General features: G+C 42.5%; 1 protein-coding gene across 1 annotated transcript; it reads right to left on the reverse strand.

Annotated features, from left to right (window-relative positions):
• Window positions 1–14,066: 14,066 nt before the first annotated feature.
• On the reverse strand, window positions 14,067–15,295 carry LOC143584363 (acid phosphatase 1-like). Its single transcript, XM_077066437.1, has 3 exons — window positions 14,849–15,295; window positions 14,534–14,746; window positions 14,067–14,257 (listed from the first exon to the last, which is right to left on the reverse strand). The coding sequence occupies exons 1-3, from the start codon at window positions 15,229–15,231 to the stop codon at window positions 14,080–14,082; spliced, it is 774 nt and encodes a 257-aa protein (XP_076922552.1). The 5' UTR covers window positions 15,232–15,295; the 3' UTR covers window positions 14,067–14,079.
• Window positions 15,296–20,354: the final 5,059 nt, after the last annotated feature.

A 20,354-nucleotide genomic window follows, 5' to 3' on the forward strand; every position in this document is an offset into this window, starting at 1 on the left:
CATTCTTTGTATTCTCAAAGTGACCAAGATTAGTGAAATTTAATGTCTTGTTGAGTGTTTGGAGTTGGTGGGTATGATTTTCATGGTTCAGTTTTAAGCTAGTTTTAAGCTACCTTAGCTGGTCATCAGTTCGGTTTCATGGCCAGTTGTTCAATTTTATATAGGTTGATTGGTTTAGGCGTTCTCAAACAGGAGTGGACAGTTTGGTTTACGATTTACACTCGAAGTCGATTGTAAAAAGGTAAACTGAACTGCAGGGTTTTGGGCTATGTATCTTTTTAATATCTTAGTTTCGTGTTTAAGTATTCAAGTTCGACCTGGTTTTTCTTAATGTTTAACAATATCTTTTTAATTGTTAGCAATGGTTTGGTTTTAGTTTGTTTTAGTTATATATCTCGATGAGCCGAAACCAAAGCTCTTATTTTTTTGTTGAGTAACAGATAGATTTGACAAATACATCACTTGATGTGAAATACAAAGTCAAGGTTTAGCCAAGGCTTAGCTCAGGACCCCACTACTCATCGTATGTGGTTTTGGTTCTGGTTGTAACGATCGAAGATATAACTAATGGTTTGGGTTATGATTTAACCCATAAAATGTTAAAACCATACCATTAAAAGGTTTGCAAATTGATATTTGCAAGTGGTGGTGATTGTTTCACAAGTTTTTTTTTTTCCTTTTTTTTTTAATTTTTTTTAAAGTTATTTGGTGAGTTTTTAGTAACAAGTCTTCCAAGTGGTGGCATGATAATCGAGGGTTTCTTTTTCTTTTGGCCCACTTCTTTTTGCTTATTCTTGATCTTCCTTGATTAGGGCTAAAGGGTGATTAGATTTTTGTACAAGTTCAAAAGTATTGGGTACAAATCAGTAGAGCATTGTGAATACAAAGATTTTGTGGGTAATGGATGGGGCCAACATGATTAAATGAACGATATGTCTATTTTCAAAGCTAGGCTGTAATGATGCATGCATATAGGTCGGTAGGTTTGTTCTTTGTGGCCCAAAATTCAAAAGTGATGCTTTACATAAATACATCATTTATTCATTTATGGTTGGACAAATATCGGATATTGTAAGTTAGGGTCTGATTGATAGCTTGTTATCTGATAGAGGACATCTAAATTGATAAGAGAGAGTATCTAAATTGATAAGAGATAGTGTGTGTTTAGTATCTAAACCGCGTGCAACGTGTAGGAAGGTGCGAGTTTTATTTTTATTTTATTAAGATTTTCTAAGATTTGAAATTTTGAAATTAGAATTGGAACTAATTCTGTTGTTAAAAAATGTGTTTGCTTGATTAAGCTAGGAATTTGAAGTGAAATTTTGTTTTAACGAATTCTATCATTTTGCTCAAAAACGTGTTTGATTGGTTAAACTTGGGTGATGGGATCTCAAAACTTTTCAAGGAATTCATTAACGATTATTTAACATAACCTTTCAAGAGCACTACTTTTTAACCTATATCCATTGATCGTTCATGCATGAGGTAGTTCAAGTCTCAAGTTCGTTCACTTCACGTCTCGATCTAATCAAATGAAAGGTGTCTTCAATGTATCAAATTTGCTACTTGCTACGAGATCAGACCCAAAACCATTATCAAATTTGCTACTTGACACGAGATCAGACCTAAAAACATTTGAAGAATCAAGACCCAAAATTTAGAAATAAAACCTTCAGAAAACAGTAACCAATTAACACAACAAAGACAAGAATATAACCTTAGAAGTTAACGAAATGAGTTCCTTTTAAACATTCCAAATTCGGTTCCAGTCAAACGTTCCAATCTTCGCAAACTCCGTTAAATTTTTATTTTGAAAGGCGCAAACACCGTTAATAAAAACATCTTTCAAACATTTCAATTCCTTTATGACATTTGAATGTTTCACAACTCAACATTTCAATGAACCAAACACCCTTTAGACTTCATGAAAGTGTTGTTGGAAACCTTCATACTTTTCAATTGTTTTGCAAACTAAACCTTGGATTTTTCAATTGCTGACTCCAATTGATACCGAAAACGTGTAGATTTCCAATTGATATCAGAACTTATATTGATCTTTTGAAGTTGACGTCTGAAATGTCAAACTTCGATTTTTCAAATCAGAATCAATGACCAAGTTTTATTTGATTTTTGGCAAGTTCTTAAATTGAACACACTTTGGGCAGATTTTATGCATATATTTGTGTTTAATTTTAAAGCTTCATTAGGTTACGTATATATGTGTTTATTAGGTTGTAGATAAAGTATATGTTTTATTAGGTTGTAGATAAACCTTTTTAGGTAGTGGATAGAGCACCAAAGAACTTGTATCCCAACAGTATTAAGATGTTTGTTAACCGCGGTTACCAAAGCGTTCGTACCTTATAAACCAAGATACAAATGAACTTGTTTTCAACTAATTATGATGATATGATATCATTTAAACATAACTTAATATAGATGAACTCTACATGTGAAGAAACACTAAGTGACCCGGTACAGATTATAGATAATCTGGGGGTTAAGTAATGTTTCCCACGGATGAGGTCTGACTGAGAAGGCTGTTCTTCAGGAGACCTGCAAAACAAACACCGTAAGCTCGTCACTGAGAAGGGGGGAGTTCCTCCTTGTGACCACCCTCCGGCGTGAGAATCAGACTAGGTTGCTCTGAATATAAGTGTATATTAAGAGATTGCTAGATAACTGGATATCAGATGATCTTACCATTCCAAGATATTGGAGTATTTATAGCCGAAGGTAGGTTTCCAAGAAGGTACAGCCGGCTGAATAGTATTCCTGTTCAACCAACAGTGGACTATGCACAGGCCATACTGGTTGGTGGGTAGGTTACGGCCAACAGTAACAAAGTCGGCTGCACTATTCCACCAACTGTAGTTTATGCACGTCCCACTTACTGTGGATTGTACGCAGGCCATGCTGGTTGGTGAATAGGTTACGGCCAACAGTAACACTATTCCACCAACTGTAGGCCGCGCATGCTCCTCAGTAAGGGTTGGTGAGTAGGCAGCGGCTAATAGTGACAAACAGTACTAGAGGGTGCTCCTCCTCGCCCTGTTGTCGATGAGCTGTCACCCTGTGATTGGCTCATGGGCTGTTCTGGTCAGATCGTCTGTCCTGTCCATACCTTGGTAGGCATGGTACAAAAGATCTTTCAGAATCAGACTGGCTCATTTAGGCGGGATTGTTCCCGCCTTGCTCATTCCTTCATGTGACTACTGAAGTAGCTAGTGTCTTGTGCGTGTAGCCCTGCTGTCTGCGGGTAGCCTTCCCTGATGGCTTGTATCCGCAACTGCGGGAACAGGCGGGGTACTTCACCATTGGGAGGCTTTCCCTGCTTGTTCAGCTTGTGTACTGCGCGTAAGATCCTATGAGCATGGTGGGTCCTGCGGGAGCAGATGGCCTTTGCGCAGACGTCCCTGTTCAAGGTGAGTCTTGCGGGACCAACTGGTCTCTGCTGGGACCTACCTCTTCAAGTCCCCCCAGTCCAATGTTCTTCTCCTGAATGTTTAATAAAGTGAGGTGAACTTTTGGACTTTAAGCAAGGGGTTTTGAAAAGGGTTTCTAGTTTTAAGGTTCTCCGTGGGGATTCTTCCCGCGGGTTTCCTAATGTCACTAGCAAAAATTCCCGATTTTTTTGCTTGATCTTTGGGTATGATGTGGGTAGGTATGTAACCTTCTCGCAAGTCAGGAGCGTTGAGTCTCACTTGTGTGGATTCTCCTTGAGGTTTTAGTGGTTTTGAACATAGTGATCAATTATGTTTAAACCACCAATTCCATCCTGGAGCCTCAAACAATGTATTTCTCGACGTTCCCGCTATGCGGGGATGTTATTTCCGTTTCCACAAGCATTGCTCAGAAGATCCTTCCTGGTTTCAATTCCCTGCCGGGCGCTAGGTATGTGAAGGGTTTTGCCTTAACACTGTACCCGCGCTCGTCTTACGGTTACTTTACTTTCAAGGTACTCCTGGCGTCAATTCCCTGCGGGTGCTAGGTACGTGAAGGGTTTTGCCTTAACACTGTATCCGCACCCGTCTTATAGTTACTTTGTTGCCGGGGTATTCTTGGCTTCAATTCCCTGCGGGTGCTAGGTATGTGGAAGGTTTTGCCTTAACACTGTACCCGCATCCGTCTTATGGTTACTTGGTTGCCAAGGTAAGGGGTATTTTCCCGCTTACCTTTGAATCTTTTTGAATTTTGAAATTCGAAAGGTTGGTGAGGATAAGAACAGTCCAAACATCTGAAACGTCGTGTGACGGTTTCTTCTGACTGTGTCAGGACGTGCAGGAAGTTATGGTGACGTGACAGAACATGGTCATTCCAGTTGCTTTTTCAGGCGCGTGGGCATGATTTTTCGGGCGCGTGGCCGCGAAATTACTGGCACACGTCCTTTCAACAGCTGTTGCCAGCTTGCTTTTTGCCACGTGTCATAGTTTCATTGCACATTTGATTTCTCTCTCCTCCGCATTAAATTCACCGCATTAATTGCGATTACTATATAAAGGGGGAGAGGGTTATTTGCAATTCACACTTTTCACTCTTCTTCTTCTTCTTAGTGATTTCCGGCAAATACTCCCCTTTTTCAGGCAAGCATTTTCCCGAAATCACTCTTCTTTCTGCAATAATGTCCTCTCGTGATGCTGAAGCTATAGCTGACGACAGGGGTACTGCTGGTGAGTGCCAGTGTGCTCTGCCCGGCGATCAGTACCGGTATGTTGTCAGGAAGTTCATGCTCGATCATCTCGAGCCTGAGTTTCCTGAATCCCACCAGACCGTGTACGATGCCCCCAGTGGCAAGATCGGGGTTTATGCTGCATTTTTTGTCTATGGGAATCTTAGATTCCCATTGACAAAATTTGTTTACCGTGTCCTTGAGAGGCACGGTGTCCATTTGACCGAGCTGCACCCCATGGCGATCGCCAAGATTCGCCATTTTGAGTGGGTGTGCCGGATTTTGGGCATCGAGCCCCATGTGGACCGCCTGATGACCTTCTATACCTGGAGGTGCATCCAAGGGTGGTACACCCTGACGACCCGTATTAAGGGTCTGAAGATTTGCGACACCGAGCGCAGTCTTCGCGCGTGGAAGCAGGAATTCTTCTACATTTCTGCCCGCGCCATCCCCCTTGCCATGAAGTTTAAAAATGGCCAAGCGATACCGAGCCTTCACGCCCCCAACTACCAGGAGGCGGAATGGTTTTCGAAGATATCCCGGATCCAATCTCCGGTTTACCGGTTTGCGGAGTCCGGGATGGTCATGTTAGGGATGAGCCGGGTGTGGAAAGATGCATCTCTGGTTCCCATCCTCCTCGAATACGGTTTGAACTCTATTCCCTATGGTATGTCTTGTTTTTCTTTTTTGATACAAGTTTGTCTTCTAACTGTTTCTTTTTTTTTTTTCAGAGGGAAATGATTTGGAGTCGCTTCTGTTTCCGCGGGAAGCCGACGGTCCCGCGCGGATGGGTACTCGTGCTTTGGACGAGGGCGAGTTGCCCATCCTGGAGCAAACAGCGGATCGGTTTGTGGAGGTCTATCCGCTGGGCCACGAGATCCTGAGCCAACGGCGGCCAGGTAAGGCGATATTCCTTCCTCAACCCCTTAATGCTGTACCCGCTGTTGGAATTCTTGACCTGTCTTCTTCTGAGGAATCCTCAGATGCTCCTCCATTGGTGCGGAAGAAGAAAGCTGCTGCCGGCGGGAAAGGGAAGGAGAAGGCCTCCACGGCTGGTCCGGTGGTTCTATCTGACTCGGAGTCAGATAGTGAAGAGGTGGCGGGGAAGCCCGGTGGTGAGGAGACCACTGTTCCGGAGGCTACGACCGTTACCTCCGGAGAACCAACGAAGACGACGGTGACCGGGACCAAGAGGCCGGCTCCATCGGGTTCCTCCCCGCCCGTCCGTACGTTCAGGGTCAAGAAAACCCGTAAGTACAATCATAATGTCTTTGCAGATTTATTACTTCTTAAATTTAACATTCTTTGTGCAGGCGTGTATGTTGACGCATTCCGGGGTGAAGCGCAGGGGGGTACCTCCCCGCCAATGACGGTAGGCTCGGTCAGCCTTCCTGAGGCGTCGACCCAGGCGCCTGCGTCTGCATCCGTTGGTCCAGTTGCTCATTCATTTGAGCCAACTGTTCCGGTCGAGATGACGTCACCGCCGGCCGTGAGTGCGATTTTTACAGCATCCTTCACGGAGCCGGCGGTTACTGCTGCTGCTGATGAGGCGGCGACCGCGGCGGCGACCCCAACGGCGACCACGGCGGCTGCCACCATGCCCGCGCCACCGGCACCAATGGCCGGACCATCAGGTACGCGCAGGGCTTCCCGCCGATCTTTGCCACCTTCCCGTCTGCCTGACCTGTTGGATGGATTTCCTTTAGGTTCAGGTGATGGGTTTGGCGGTTATCGGCCTGTCATTGACCCTACAGGTGCGTAGGGTTCCTTTCTTTTTCCCTTATGTTTTTTATCATCTTTTCCTTACTGCCTTTGTTTCTTTTGCAGTGACGGATTCCAATGAAGTGTATGTTCCGCGATGGAACATACGCCGAGGAACAACCCTTCGCACACCTGTGGAGTGCGTGGACTGGGTTCGCCACGCTGCTCCCCCGGGTGCGTTGGGGGAAGCCATGGTTAGCTACCAGGAGGGTAGGCTAACCAATGAGCTTCGGGTTCTCCAGGCCCGGATGCAGCCGCGCGTCGAGCTGCTTTGTCGTGAAAACGACAAGTTAAAAGCAGCTCGCGCAAAGGAAGTATCTGAAACGCGGGCTCTTCGGGAAAAGAACCAACAGCTGGCGGCAGCTGCCGCCGCCAAGGAGAAGGCCTTCAAGGCCCTCGAGGTTGAAGTTCAGGCGCGACTCGAGGCCCGCTCCAAGGCTGCCCAAGCTGTGAATGAACAGCTTCGGCTGGCCAGGGAGACTGCGCGAAACGCAACCGAGAGGGCTGCCCAGGCTGAAGCCGTTGCTGAGCCTCTGCGTGTGGAGAATGAGGAGCTGAAAGGCAAATTAGAGGCTCTCCAACGCGCTCATGATGCCTTGGCAATGGAAGATGCCAAGAAACTCCAGGAAATCCTGGACCAGAGGGGGGTGCTTGACCAGACCCAGCGGAAGCTTAAGGGCGTCGAAGAGGCTGCCGCAAAGGAAGTTTTACTTGCCAACCTTAACAAGAGCGAAGCCGAACGCGCCCATAACGAAGCTCAAGCTGCCCTCCAATGGCTTCTTCGAGAAGCGTTGCCTCAGGTATGTTTAACTTTGTCTTCACGCTTTTCTTTTGTAAGAAAAGGTTCTAACACTTGTATTTTTTGTTTTTTTTGTAGGTTGTGCGTCGGGTCTTTTCAGAGACCTCTTACGATGATGCTATGACCGCAGCCCTCAACGCTTCTCACGAGGATGGGGAAAAGGCCGGCTTCCTGCTTGGTCTAGGGTTTGTTGAGAAAGGCGTCCCGCCTTCCAACTTCCCTTTGTTCGATGTGGATACCGAAGCCATTTATGACCAAGCATTGAACCAATACGCCGCCTTCCCGCATCCAGTGGTGGAAAAGGTGGACGAAGTAGCTGTTGCTGATGATGGGTTAGCTGTTCTCAAAGCGTTCCTCGAACCACCCCGTTCTTCTGACGGAGCGGGTCCAAGTGGAAGCGGCCCTGAAGCTTGATCCTGAAGATCCCTTTCCATTGCTAAGATAGACTTGTATAGATTTACTCTTTCAGGCGGGTAGTAACCCGGCCATTCTTGTAATATATCATTGAAATATAAATCTTTTTGCGGATAAGATTGTTATTTCCTTCTTTGGATTCCTTGCTTTATAAACTCATAACTTGCATACTTAGTTTTAGCAATTTTCCAAGTGTTTTAGAATAAGTTAACCTGTTGAACGTGGTTGATGATGGGTTAAAGTTTCGCTTCCTCCTTCATGATTGTGCGGGTAGAACCGTCACTTGCACTTGGTAGGATGGCTAAATTTTAACTGTCATCTGACCTGCGTGTAGGTTTTCCTCATTTTTCCTCGAAATTTCTAAGTATTTAGGATAAGTTAACCTTTGAACGTGGTTGATAGTGGGTTAAAGTTTTGCTTCCTCTTTCGTGATTGTGCGGGTTGAACCGTCACTTGCACTTGGTAGGATGGCTAAACTTTACCCATACCTGACCTGCGTGTAGGTTTTCCTTATCCTTATTTCTAAGTATTATATATATATATATATATATTTTTTTTTTTTTTTTTTTTTTTTTAGGATAACCTTTGAACGTGGTAGATGATAGTTTGAAGTTTTGCTTCCTTATTTGTGATTGTGCGGATAAGACCGTCACTTGCACTTACAAAGATGGCTAAACTTTACTTACATCATACCTGCGTGTAGGTTTCCCCTATTTTTAACGTTGTGTTTATGCGGGTTTTGCCGCCTTCCACACGCAATGACTTACTTCTCCTCATTTATGCGGTAAATACCGGCACCAGTGGGGAGTTCATAAGGATAAAGGTAAACACATTATGAAAGGAGAATCATTTCCATTAGAAGTGGCTCTTGGCCTTTTCTTTACAAGTTTTGGAATTGATCTACATATAACATTTGCGTAATTGAGCTCCATTCCATGTTCTTGGGATGGGAGTGCCATCGAGCCTTTCGAGCCGGTATGCGCCCTTTCCCAGAACCTGTTTGATAACGTATGGCCCTTCCCAGATCGGGGCCAACTTTCCTGGGCGTTCTTGGTTCGAAGCCTCGTTGTTACGCAGTATGTAGTCTCCTTCCTTGAAGTTGCAGAGTTTTACCCGCGTGTTGTAGTACTTTTGCATTTGTCGTTTGTAGTTCTCTTCACGCATTGCGGCTAAGTCTCTGCGTTCCTCGGTTAGCATAAGATCCAACCGTCTTTCCGCATCATTGTCTTCTGGCTGACTCAAGACCCTTGGTGAGGGTAGACCAATTTCGACCGGGACCATGGCTTCAGTGCCATAAGTGAGGCTGAACGGGGTTTCTCCCGTACTGGCCTTCTTCAACGTTCTGTTTGCCCAAAGGACGTGCGGAAGCTCGTCCACCCAGCCGGATCTGTGTTTCAAGAGTCTTTTCTTTATGCCTTCAACGATGCTTTTATTTGCTCTTTCCACCTCACCATTTCCTTGCGGGTGTGCCACTGAGGTAAAGGTGTGGGTGATTTGAAGTTCTTTTAGCCATTGTTGTAGCTTTTTGTCAGCAAAGTTGGTGCCGTTATCGCTCACCAAATTCTGTGGAAGTCCAAAACGACAAATTATAAATTCCCAAATAAATTTTTTGATATGCTTTGCGGTTGTTTGGGCTAAAGGTTTTGCTTCTATCCACTTGGTGAAGTAGTCGATGGCTACCACTAGGAACTGAACATTTCCTGCTGCTGTAGGAAATGGGCCTGTCACATCGATGGCCCACTTCTGAAATGGCCATGAAGAAGTGACTGGAACCAGTTCGTTTTTCGGGCGATGCGTGTTAGGTGCGTAAAGCTGGCAAGACCTGCATTTTCTGATGTATGCCAGTGCATCCGTATGCATCCCCGGCCAAAAGTATCCCGCGTTGTTTAGCTTGGCTACAACAGCGCGGGGACCTGCGTGTACCCCACAGATGCCTTCGTGTACTTCCCTTAGGAGGTAGTTGGCATCTTGGTTGTCCACGCATCTCAAGAGTGGGCCAAGAAAGTTACGTCTGTAAAGGATGTCATTGACGAGTTGATAATTCAGTGCTTTACAGCGTAGTTTTCTTGCCTGTGTTTTTGACTCTGGTAGTATTCCAGCTGCAAGGTAATTTATTATTGGTGTCATCCACGTTTCTGTACTGGTTTGGATGACACAAATTTCCTTGTGCGGGACTGATGGCGCTTCGAGGAGTTCAATGCGGATGTCCTTTCCCAGGTGGGTGAAGGCTAGTGATGCAAGCTTGCTTAACGCATCCGCAGATTTGTTTTCGCTGCGCTTGACATGTATGACTTTACAATCACTAAAATCACGCATAAGGGTTTTTGCCTGGGCGAGGTACAGGGCCATGGTGTCGTTCACAGCCGTGTATGTTCCATTTATTTGGTTGGCCACCAGCATGGAATCCACATGGGCTTCCAAGTTTTTCACTCCCATCTTACGCGCAATTCTCAAACCGGCCAAGAATGCTTCATATTCGGCTTCGTTATTCGTACTTGGAAAGTCCAGCCGAATAGCGTAAGTATATTCTTGGCCCGCTGGGTTGGTTAATTTTAACCCTGCGCCTGAACCCTCGTTACTGGCTGCTCCATCAGTATAGAGTCGCCAGACATCATTGACGTCCTGTGCTGGGGAGGGTTGAGCCTCCTCTTGGCACTCTTTCTCCCGCGAAGCGGGGACTTCTGCAATAAAATCGGCCAGGACCTGGCCTTTTATGGCTGGTCTTGGCTTGTACTTAATTGCATATTCTCCCAATTCAATTGCCCATTTGGCTAGACGTCCCGATAATTCGGGTTTGCCTAGAACGTTTGAGAGTTTGAAGTTGGTGAGAATGGTGATTGGGTGGCCCTGGAAATATCGTCTTAACCTGCGTGAAGCATGTATAAGTGCTAAGACTAATTTTTCGAGGGTAGAGTACCGGGTTTCTACGTCTGTTAGTACACGGCTAACATAATAGATTGGCATCTGGACGCCCTTTCGTTCTACTAGCAGGACTGCCCCGGTTGCTCTATCTGTTGCGGAAAGGTATAGGATTAACTCCTCTCCCGCTTGTGGTGCTGTAAGTGTTGGGAGTTCGATCAGGCGTGACCGAATCTCCTGAAAAGCTGCTTCCGCTTCTGGTGTCCAGCGGAAGTGCGTTTTCTTCAAGCAGTTTCTCAATGTTGACACGAAATGAAACGACTTATCTGCATGGTTTGCCAAGAAGCGATTAAGTGCGACTAGTCGTCCATTCAGTGTCTGAGCCTGTTTGATGGTGGTAGGTGATTCCATTTTAACAATGGCTTCAACCTTTTCAGGGTTCGCTCTAAAGCCATCTTTAGTAACAATGACTCCCAAGAACTTCCCTTCTTCCATCCCAAATGAACACTTGCTCGGGTTGAGCTTCATGTTTATCTTTCGGAGCGTGTTGAAAGTTTCTTCAATGTCTTTCAACATCGCCTCAGGCTCGAGGCTTTTGATGACCAAATCATCCATATAGACTTCCAAGTTTCTCCCGATTTGGGCATGAAACTCTTTGTTCATTAGTCGTTGGTACGTGGACCCTGCATTCTTAAGTCCGAATGGCATCATTTTATAACAAAATGTACCATCGGGCGTCCGAAATGCGGTTTTGTCCTGGTCATCAATGGCCATGTGGATTTGGTGGTACCCCTTATACGCATCCAAGAAGCATTTAAGGCGGAATGGTGCCAACGAATCCACTTTGAGATCAATTTCTGGTAACGGATAACAATCTTTGGGGCATGCTTTGTTCAAATCTTTGAAATCTATGCACATGCGCCATTGTTTGTCATTCTTCGGTACCATTACGGGATTTGCAACCCATGTTTGATATCTACTAACGCGTACGATGCCTGCGTCAAGGAGTTCCTTGACTTGGGTTCTACACGCGTTAGTTTGCTCAGGCCCCATCACTCTGCGCTTTTGTACGATCGGCGTGACAGCCGGATCGCATTTGAGTTTATGCTCCGCCTTACTTCGGGGTACACCAGTCATGTCAGCTGGTGCCCACGCAAAGATGTCAGCGTTTTTCTGCAGTAAGCGTTTGAGTAAGGTGCGGGTGGGATCAACGATTGTTGGTCCAATGGTAACGGCCTGGTCGGGGTATTTGCCATTGAAGGCCCATTTTTCTGGTTCAGTGATGGTTGGTTTAGCCTTTTTCGGTTTGGGTTTAGATGAAACAGATGCAATGCATACCTGGGGAATGCCAGAGATCATTGCTACACCCTCAGCTGTTGGCCATCCCATCATGCCATGGACTGAAGATACCACGGCGTTGAATCTTGCCATCCCGTCTCTTCCGAATAGGATGTCGTACGTATGATGTGGCTTTTTCATTACGACAAAATCCACGTCTTCTGTGCGTGAATGATTCCCATCAGTAAGAGTAACGGGGAAAGATAGGATACCCAGGGGTGTTTCTGTACTTCCGTCAAACCCTTCCATTGAAGCGTAGACCGTTTCCAAGCGTTCTTTGTCTTCATCATCCAGCTTATCAAAGAACTGTCTGTACATCACTGTCGACGAAGCGCCGTTGTCAGCAAGAGTGCGTGAAGTGATGTAGTGCCCCAGCTGGCTTCTGATGACGATGGGGCCTTCTTTGCTGGGGCCTCCTGGCACTCTCGGGAAGCGCACCTCAGCTTCTTTCCACGCGCATGGTTCTGCCACCCGTCTTTTTCTTCCTCTGACCTTGCCATGAACCATGTTGATGCTGATATCGACGGGCTTTCGTCCGTTACCTCTGTACCGGTTGTCATTCCTTCCTCCCTTCCTGATCGATGCCACAAGATGTGCAAGCCTTCCGTCCTTGACAAATGTCTCAATAATATCCTTCAAGGATGTGCACTCTTCAGTACCATGACCCTTTGTCCCGTGGAAATCACAGGATTTGCTTTGATCCGCATTAGGTTTCTGCCGGATCAATGGGGCTTTAGGCCATGGTAATTTTTCCGTGGCAAATATCTCCGTGACGCTCTTCGTGAGTGGCGTCCACCGGTGTTTTCGGTTTGAAGGGTGTGTGTTGTCCCTTCCGCCAACAAGAGGGCGAGAGCTGGATGAGGTGTCAAAGTTTACCCTTGACTGCCAAATACCTAGCCTCCTCTTTTTGTTCTGCCGGGCGATCCGGACATTGTTCTCTCTGGTCCTCTGCGTGTAGAGGTGTGTACTCTGGGGAAGATCTCTTCCCAGTTGCTTTTCCGTCTCGGCAAAGCGCTTTGCCGCCGTCATGATGGCATCCCAAGTTGATGGCATGCCATCCTTACCCGTCAATGTGCGGATAAGTTCTGGGTATTCGGCGCCTTGGATGAAGGCGGCGCGAACCAGATCTTCACTTATGTTGCCGAGACTAAGCTTTTTGGAGTTGAAGCGAGTGATGAAGTCTAGTAGAGATTCATCCTCCTCTCTCACGCAGTTAAGGATCGTCCACTGCTCTTCAGTGTACTTCCTCTGTTGGCTGAAATGCTGGCTGAACTTGTTCTGAAAGTCCGCCCAGTCATATATGTGGTGGATCGGTAAACGATCGAACCATGCCCTGGCCGCTCCGACCAGAGTCATCTGGAACATGTAGCACCACGTGGGTTCCGTCCAGTTGCTGACGGTAGCCCCCGCAATGAACCTGTTCAAATGGTCGTCTGGGTCGGATAGACCATCGTAAGTGCCAATGTTGGACATTTGTTTGGCACTTCTCGGGGCGATTGCTTCCGCAATGTCCCTTGCGAACTTTGACTTCCCTGCATTTGTAGCAGTTGGTCTAAAGGTTTTGGAAAAGTCACGCGGGTTTCTCTCCACGATTGGTTTAAAGGCTTCCCCAAAATTCCTTTTTGGTTGGACGTCCGTTTCCTTACGCTTCCCTTTCGCCTTATGGCGAGGGTTCGCGTCGGTGTCGGACTCCAACTCGTCGTCTGAGTACTCGCAGTCACTGCTCATATTGAGGTGTTGGCGAGTACTGGCGAATTCGTCAGCCTGTTGAACTGAACGCAAGCGTTCGTCCAATTCGGCTTGGAATTCTCTTTGCCGTGCTTCGGCCCATGCCTTCACTTGATCTAGTGTTTGGCGAGGAACCTTCGTTCGTTTTTCCAGTTGGGTATCGGAGAACCCCAATGGAATATTTACTCCACTTGCCCCGGCTTGGGTAGTCGGGGTAGTGTTCGTAAGGATTGTATAACCGCCGGTGTTTCCCCCAGTTGCTGGGGTTGTTACCGGGGTTTCTTGGTCGGTTACTGGCCTTTGAACCGGAGTAACGTTAACCATTTCTTCAGAAATTGTGAAAAAACTAAAGTAGTTCTAGCTTTTATACACGGATGGCGCCAATGAAGAAACACTAACACTATTCTGATGATATGATATCATTTAAACATAACTTAATATAGATGAACTCTACATGACAAATTTTTATTTTGCTTATTAAAAAAAGCCTATAAATACATGTAAGGCAATATTATGGTACAAAATACATAGGATTAGGCAGTTTAAAGGTTCTATTGCCAACAAATTGGCCATGAAGATCACTCCATTGGTCACCTACATTCCCCCATATTCTATAACCTTGTTCCACCAACTTCCTTCTCATTTCTGATTTGTAAATTATGCCACTTTGCCCTTTGTATGCTTCACTCCTAACATATATTAAATAATAATAAGAAAATAGAAAAAATTAGTTAAGTTTTACTAATTCGGTGCCTATAAATTTTTTCACATTGGTAAACACTTGCTCACACTCTAGTGTAGGCCTCATGCTCATATATAGTTTCCAATGTTTTTTTTTCTTACCTTTGATCTCTTTGAAAGCACATGTTTAACGCAAACTGTGTTTTACCTTATCACATTTGATTATTAAGTATCAGTTACGAGTTCACTAATAGTAGGTAATCACAGTAAAATTGTTTTTTTACCTTAGAATAAGTCGTTCAAAACCGAAGAATCCTTGAAAGTGTAAGTTCCGAAGAGTAGGTTGCTCAAACATCGTTTCATCTCTACCCGTGATGAGAAACACCTTAAAACCACGTTCTATTAACTTTTGGAACAATTGCAAGATTGGAGAAATCGCTAAGGATATGCCTCTTGATGCCCATTCTTTAAACGCTTGTGGATCGTATGGATCACATCTAAATCAAATACAAACAAACGTAACATGTTAGCAACATTATTGGTTTTAAAACCGATTTAGTACTTTCGAAAAGTAATCATACTAAAATCGACAACTTTACCCGAATCTCTTTCCTTTATAATAAAAGACATTTGAAAGACAAGTATCATCAACATCCAAAACCCATGCATCCAAACCATCATGAGACAGAACAATTTCATCAATATAGCTATTCATATGCTCAACAATCAAATTCAAATCAGAAAAATATTGGCCACCAAGCATGTAAACTTCAACATCATGGAGACACTGAATTGGGACGCTGCGCCACCCTTGTATGTTGCCAGTCTCTGCTGCTAGCCGCCAACTTAAACAATAGCTCGATGACAACTCCACCAATCGATCACCATACGGTGGGTGATTATTATAAAGTTTTGTGCTCATAACCATCTTTAATACAACAAATAAAAGAGAACACGCTAGGGTTTCTCTTTGATTCTTCATTCTAATCACGTCCCTCGCACGTTTAATGCATGAGAGTTTTAAAATAAAGTCATTATAAAACACCTAAAATGACAATTTAAACTATAAGACATACCGGTTTCAAAATGAGAAGTATTGAATCAACAAAGAGTGGTTTCTTTGGCAACTACATATCCCATGCTTATATAGCGTTCAAAAGGGAGCATAAAGCAGATTGTCCTATGATTTTTTAAAAGTAATTATTTTAATATTTTTATAAATATTATCTTGCTTATATAATACATGAGTTTGAAAAGGAGTCGGAGTAGAAATATGGGGTGTAAGCGAGCCAAGCTCGAAATTAGTCAAGTTTAAGCTTAAACTCTTGTAAGTTGAACAAGTCGAGTTTGAACTCTAGTAAACTTGGCTTGGCTTAGCTCGTCTACAGCTGAAATCTGAAATGGAAACACTAAAAGAATATTATTATATTGATTCTAATACCCAAGCAATATTTTTTTCTTTTTGAAAGCCAAATCTAAAAAAAACAACTAGCAAGAGGCCAAGTTACAGAAAGTCCTTAAGATAAACATAAAAAAGACAACAAAACTAAAACGGGAAATGTATAAAATTTAATCTGCACCAAATCTCTCATTCTAAGATTGCCCTCTTGCTTATGCTTTTGATCCGCAAGAACGAGTATGCTTTAATATCCTTCACAATTGAGCAATCCCTCACTAAATATATTCTCGTTTCTTGCTTTCCATGTCAACCAAAGAGTCAAATATTACATAATAATTCATAAGTTCTTTTTGTAGATTGTTGGCGCGTGTGATTTAGTAAGATGTTTCCGTCTACATCTTACCCTCCTCAGACTCTATCATAGCTTTGCTATTGGTAAGATATACTAAGTACGATGATGATAATGATGATGTTTCCGACTATATTTGACCGTTATCCAAGTGTTGTGTTGCTTACGTTGTAAATAGAAAGAGTAACGTTTGACCCAACTATAAAATGGGAAAATAGTCAGAATGCACTAAAAGGTATGGTAGTGGAAACTACAATACATGATATACAATTCCCTTGAATTTATTTGTCGGTAATTCAAAATGTCCGACCAAACACTAATGGATTGTTTGGTAAACTAAAAATAAAAATACAAATTAGAAAATGCAATAATTTGTTACTAAAAAAAGAATCGTATGGAAAAGCTTTGAAAATTGTTTTTTAACACCAACTTTCATTAAACTACTAGCAAGACGCTAGGAACGTAAACAAACAACAAAGAAGAGTGGTTCTTGATCCGATCATGCCATGAAATATTAATGAAAGGAGAGTGGTTCTTGATCCGAGGGTAACCCAAAGACTTAATGTCGTTCAAAGTTTTACTAAAGTTCGTTGATTTGCTTTCAAAGATAAATTCATTCTTTATTTCCAAATACACCAACAAGCCGTGAGGATATCTCGTGAAACACCTTTTTCTCCCGCTGTCCAAGGTTCCTAGATTCGCGCACCATAAGAAGAGCACCAAGAAAATAAATATTGGGGGACTTGACATTAATTGTTTTCCGATCAACAAAAGATGTTATAGTGTAACGATACAAAAATTTCAGAGAAGATTAACATGGACCAATTGTACACCATAGGCAAGTCCACATCGGCCGTGGACATGAGAGATCCTCAGTTCGTAAGTAAAGACCCATCCACTTGAATCATCAACACATTTTGGGCTTAGTTGGCTGTTGAGCACATGCAAACCCCACAGTTAAGCACGCTCAGGTGGAAATAGTACTAGCATGGGTGACCACCTGAGAAGTCTCTACCAGGGCAACAAAAAAAAATCCGTGGGTTCCTGGATAGGCCATCCATTGGGGGAAAAACGAACAATATTGGTGATAAGAGAAACGGGATGTTACAAAGGTATCAGGGCTAGTCCTGATCCGTTCGGGATGGTGAGACAAACCTCATAGAGGACGATGAGTCCCTAAGATGGGTGATTGTAACAATACAAAAATTTCAGAGAAGATTAACATGGACCAATTGTACATCTTAGGCAAATCCCATATTGGCTGTGGACATGAGAGATCCTTACTTCATAAGTAATGACCCCTTTTATTGAATCATCAACGCGTTTTGGGCTTAGTTGGCTCTGAAACACATGAAAACTCGCGTGCTCAGGTGAAAATAGTACTAGCATTAATGACCACCTGGGAATACTCTACCGGGGCAACCAAAACAAATCCCTGAGTTCCTAGATAGGCCATCCATCAGGGGCAAAACAGACAATATTGGTGATAAGAGAGGCGAGATGTTACATATAGATTTAATGCTTGAATAAAAACTCGCTTGTGTCATATGACACATACACTAGGAGTGTGTTGTTTAACTGTACATGAATATCGAACCCAATCAGATGTGACCCAAGACCAGATTAAACTAAATTCAAAAGACCCAATCCTTATAAGCCTGTTACCCGAACCCGAGATTAGAAAGGTGGGTCGGTTACTGGGTTGACTACTTCAGATTAGGTTAACCTGAATAACTTGAGAATGAGTTGTTTTGAAAATCACGACATTTAATAGAGTGCTGACAATTGGCGTGTTGCAGGCTTGCAGCAATCCAAGATTTGGAAGGCCGTGTAAATGACAAAAATAGAGAGCATACAAAAGTTTGAAGTAAACTTCATGCCAATATAGTGAAGTAAAATTAATGTGTATATTTAGTAAAGGTTGAATTAATTTTTTGGCCCAACCCATTACTATGACAAACCAGAAGAGCACTCCTAAGGCTATGAGTAGTGGAGGGTTACAAAATGAAAGGATTTTCGACACGTCAGCAGAGGGTTTTCATTTTAAGGGTTACAACTATGTCGACATTTTAAGTCACATCTTCCTTCCTCTCTCTCTCTCTCTCACTCTCAAAACACACTATCTATATCCTCCTTTCACTCATAAAACCCATTACAAAACCCATTACGGGACATCTTTGTAAACAAATGTCCACCAAACCCATCTCTCCCTAAACATGTTGCCTTTCTTTTAGAAAGAAACTTTCATGCCATCGCAGATTCATCCAGGTATTTTAGGATGTTTTGTCATAATACTTTTTTTCTTGAGAGGTTTTAGGTTTGAATCCAAAAAGTGTAAGTCATTAAAAGAAGAACATCATTGTTTAATCAAACTTAGGTAAAAAGGGATTAATAATTGTTATGACCCTTTGAAAGATGCATCGTTGTTATAAGAAAAAGAATTGATGATGATGAACTTCTCACAAAGGTTACCTTTTATGCATAAAGAAATCTATATACATTTATGTGATAAAAAAATAAATACACCCAATAAAATTTTCACAAGTTTCTGTAACTTTTTACAACTTGCCTCCTAGTTGGACAAATTTGCTTGCATGTTTGTCCACCTTATCTCCAACATGTTTACAACTCTTTAATACTAAATAAATATAAGTTATAGAAATCATTTTTTTAAACACCGTTGTTTATAATAGACCATTAAACATTTATAAAACAATATTCATCTTTTGTAGAAAAAGTTTACTTGTCACATTATATTTTAACAGGATAAAATGTATATATCTATGTTAATAACTTCCCTGGTTAGAGAGATCGAACATTCAATAGTTTATTTTAAAAAAGAAGATTATATTATATAGATAAAAAACATTATTACAATAAAATACAATAAGTTTTTTTTATAACATACCTACCAATAAACCATTGGTTGGAATACAGAAATCTAAATCCCACTTCAAATATGAATCATCAAGCTTCTTTGCGTATAGTGATTGGATGGAAAATGAAAGATATTCCACCAACGTTAAAAACATATATATAAAATGGAACGAAAAGAGTCACCAGTCACTTGAGCCATGAAGTCAAATGATAAAAATAGTATATGATGATATCATTAAGCATATATTGGACCAACCGACCATCTACAAAAACTGAAAAACATGCCCTTACTACATCTATTTATTTGTATTATATTTAGCTATTAGAGTTGATCTTATCTAAATAGTGATCACATAATGCTCTACTACGGAAATACTTATCTTTGAACCAAACCAACTTAACCGTGATGGTTCGGTTAAATCGTACATGATTCATAAAAAATGATGGGTCGGTTTTTGGTTATGGTGGTAGTCATAACCAAATCAACCAAACCAAACCAAACATGTAGATTATCCCCTAATAATCTTGTTTGGTTTTCACAATTTGTGTTCCTAACTTGTCGGCATTAAGAATTTGGCTTGGCTTTTTGACGTTCTTGGATCTTGATGATTCCTTCGGTTAGAACTACTTTTTTGTTTTTTGAATAATTACAGGAATTAAACTTGTATTTACATATGAATGCTTCTACAACTCTTGTGTTTGCATTCAACTATTGATGCTTCTGCAAGTCTTGTATATGCCCCACATAATAAGTCCAACTTTAATTTTTAACCCATTGATTGAAAACTCTGAACCTGCCCAAGACATACTCTGTAGTTGAAAATTTTGGGTTATTTTTCTAAATCAAATTAATCAAAACCAATTAGTTTTTAGAATTGAAATTTTATAATTGGATTGCATTATTTTTGGGTCAAACATTTTAGGCCCAAACGTATTGTCTTTTGGGTATTTTATTCAAGCCTAAATTCTAATCAAGATCAATTCTAGGTCAAGGTAACACAATCTCATAAATGAGCCAAACATACAAAACCGACTAGCTAAAACCGATGGATGAGTTTGTCTCTTCGACTACCTACCTGAGGACATAATCTAGATAACATATCAAAATAAACCTTCATCCATACTCCACGAACTGTTCTATCTTCTCTCCCTGTGTCACGTAGGCCACCTCCCGCCTTCGTATTGTCTTCCGTAGGTTAACAAATACAATTACCGATGTCTTATACTAATCGAGGTTTGTAATATAGATGAGCAAATGACACCGGGTATTTTTGGGGTCACCTATTTCATCCGTAGTTTGTAATGAGTTATTGAGTTAGGTAACATTTTCCATCGAAATGAATATTTGTTTTAACTAATTAAGAAGAAGTTATGATTTGGAAGTACAAAGATAAACCTTTTATTATTATGATTTCACATTTTCACCCCTATAAGTCTTGAACCGTGATATGTTGTTTATTATCCATCCAAGATCTTTCTG

Source organism: Bidens hawaiensis, unplaced genomic scaffold (assembly GCF_021521415.1).
Source record: "Bidens hawaiensis isolate Kalapana, Puna unplaced genomic scaffold, B.hawaiensis_p1.1 tig00033109_1, whole genome shotgun sequence".
NCBI lineage: Eukaryota > Viridiplantae > Streptophyta > Magnoliopsida > Asterales > Asteraceae > Bidens > Bidens hawaiensis.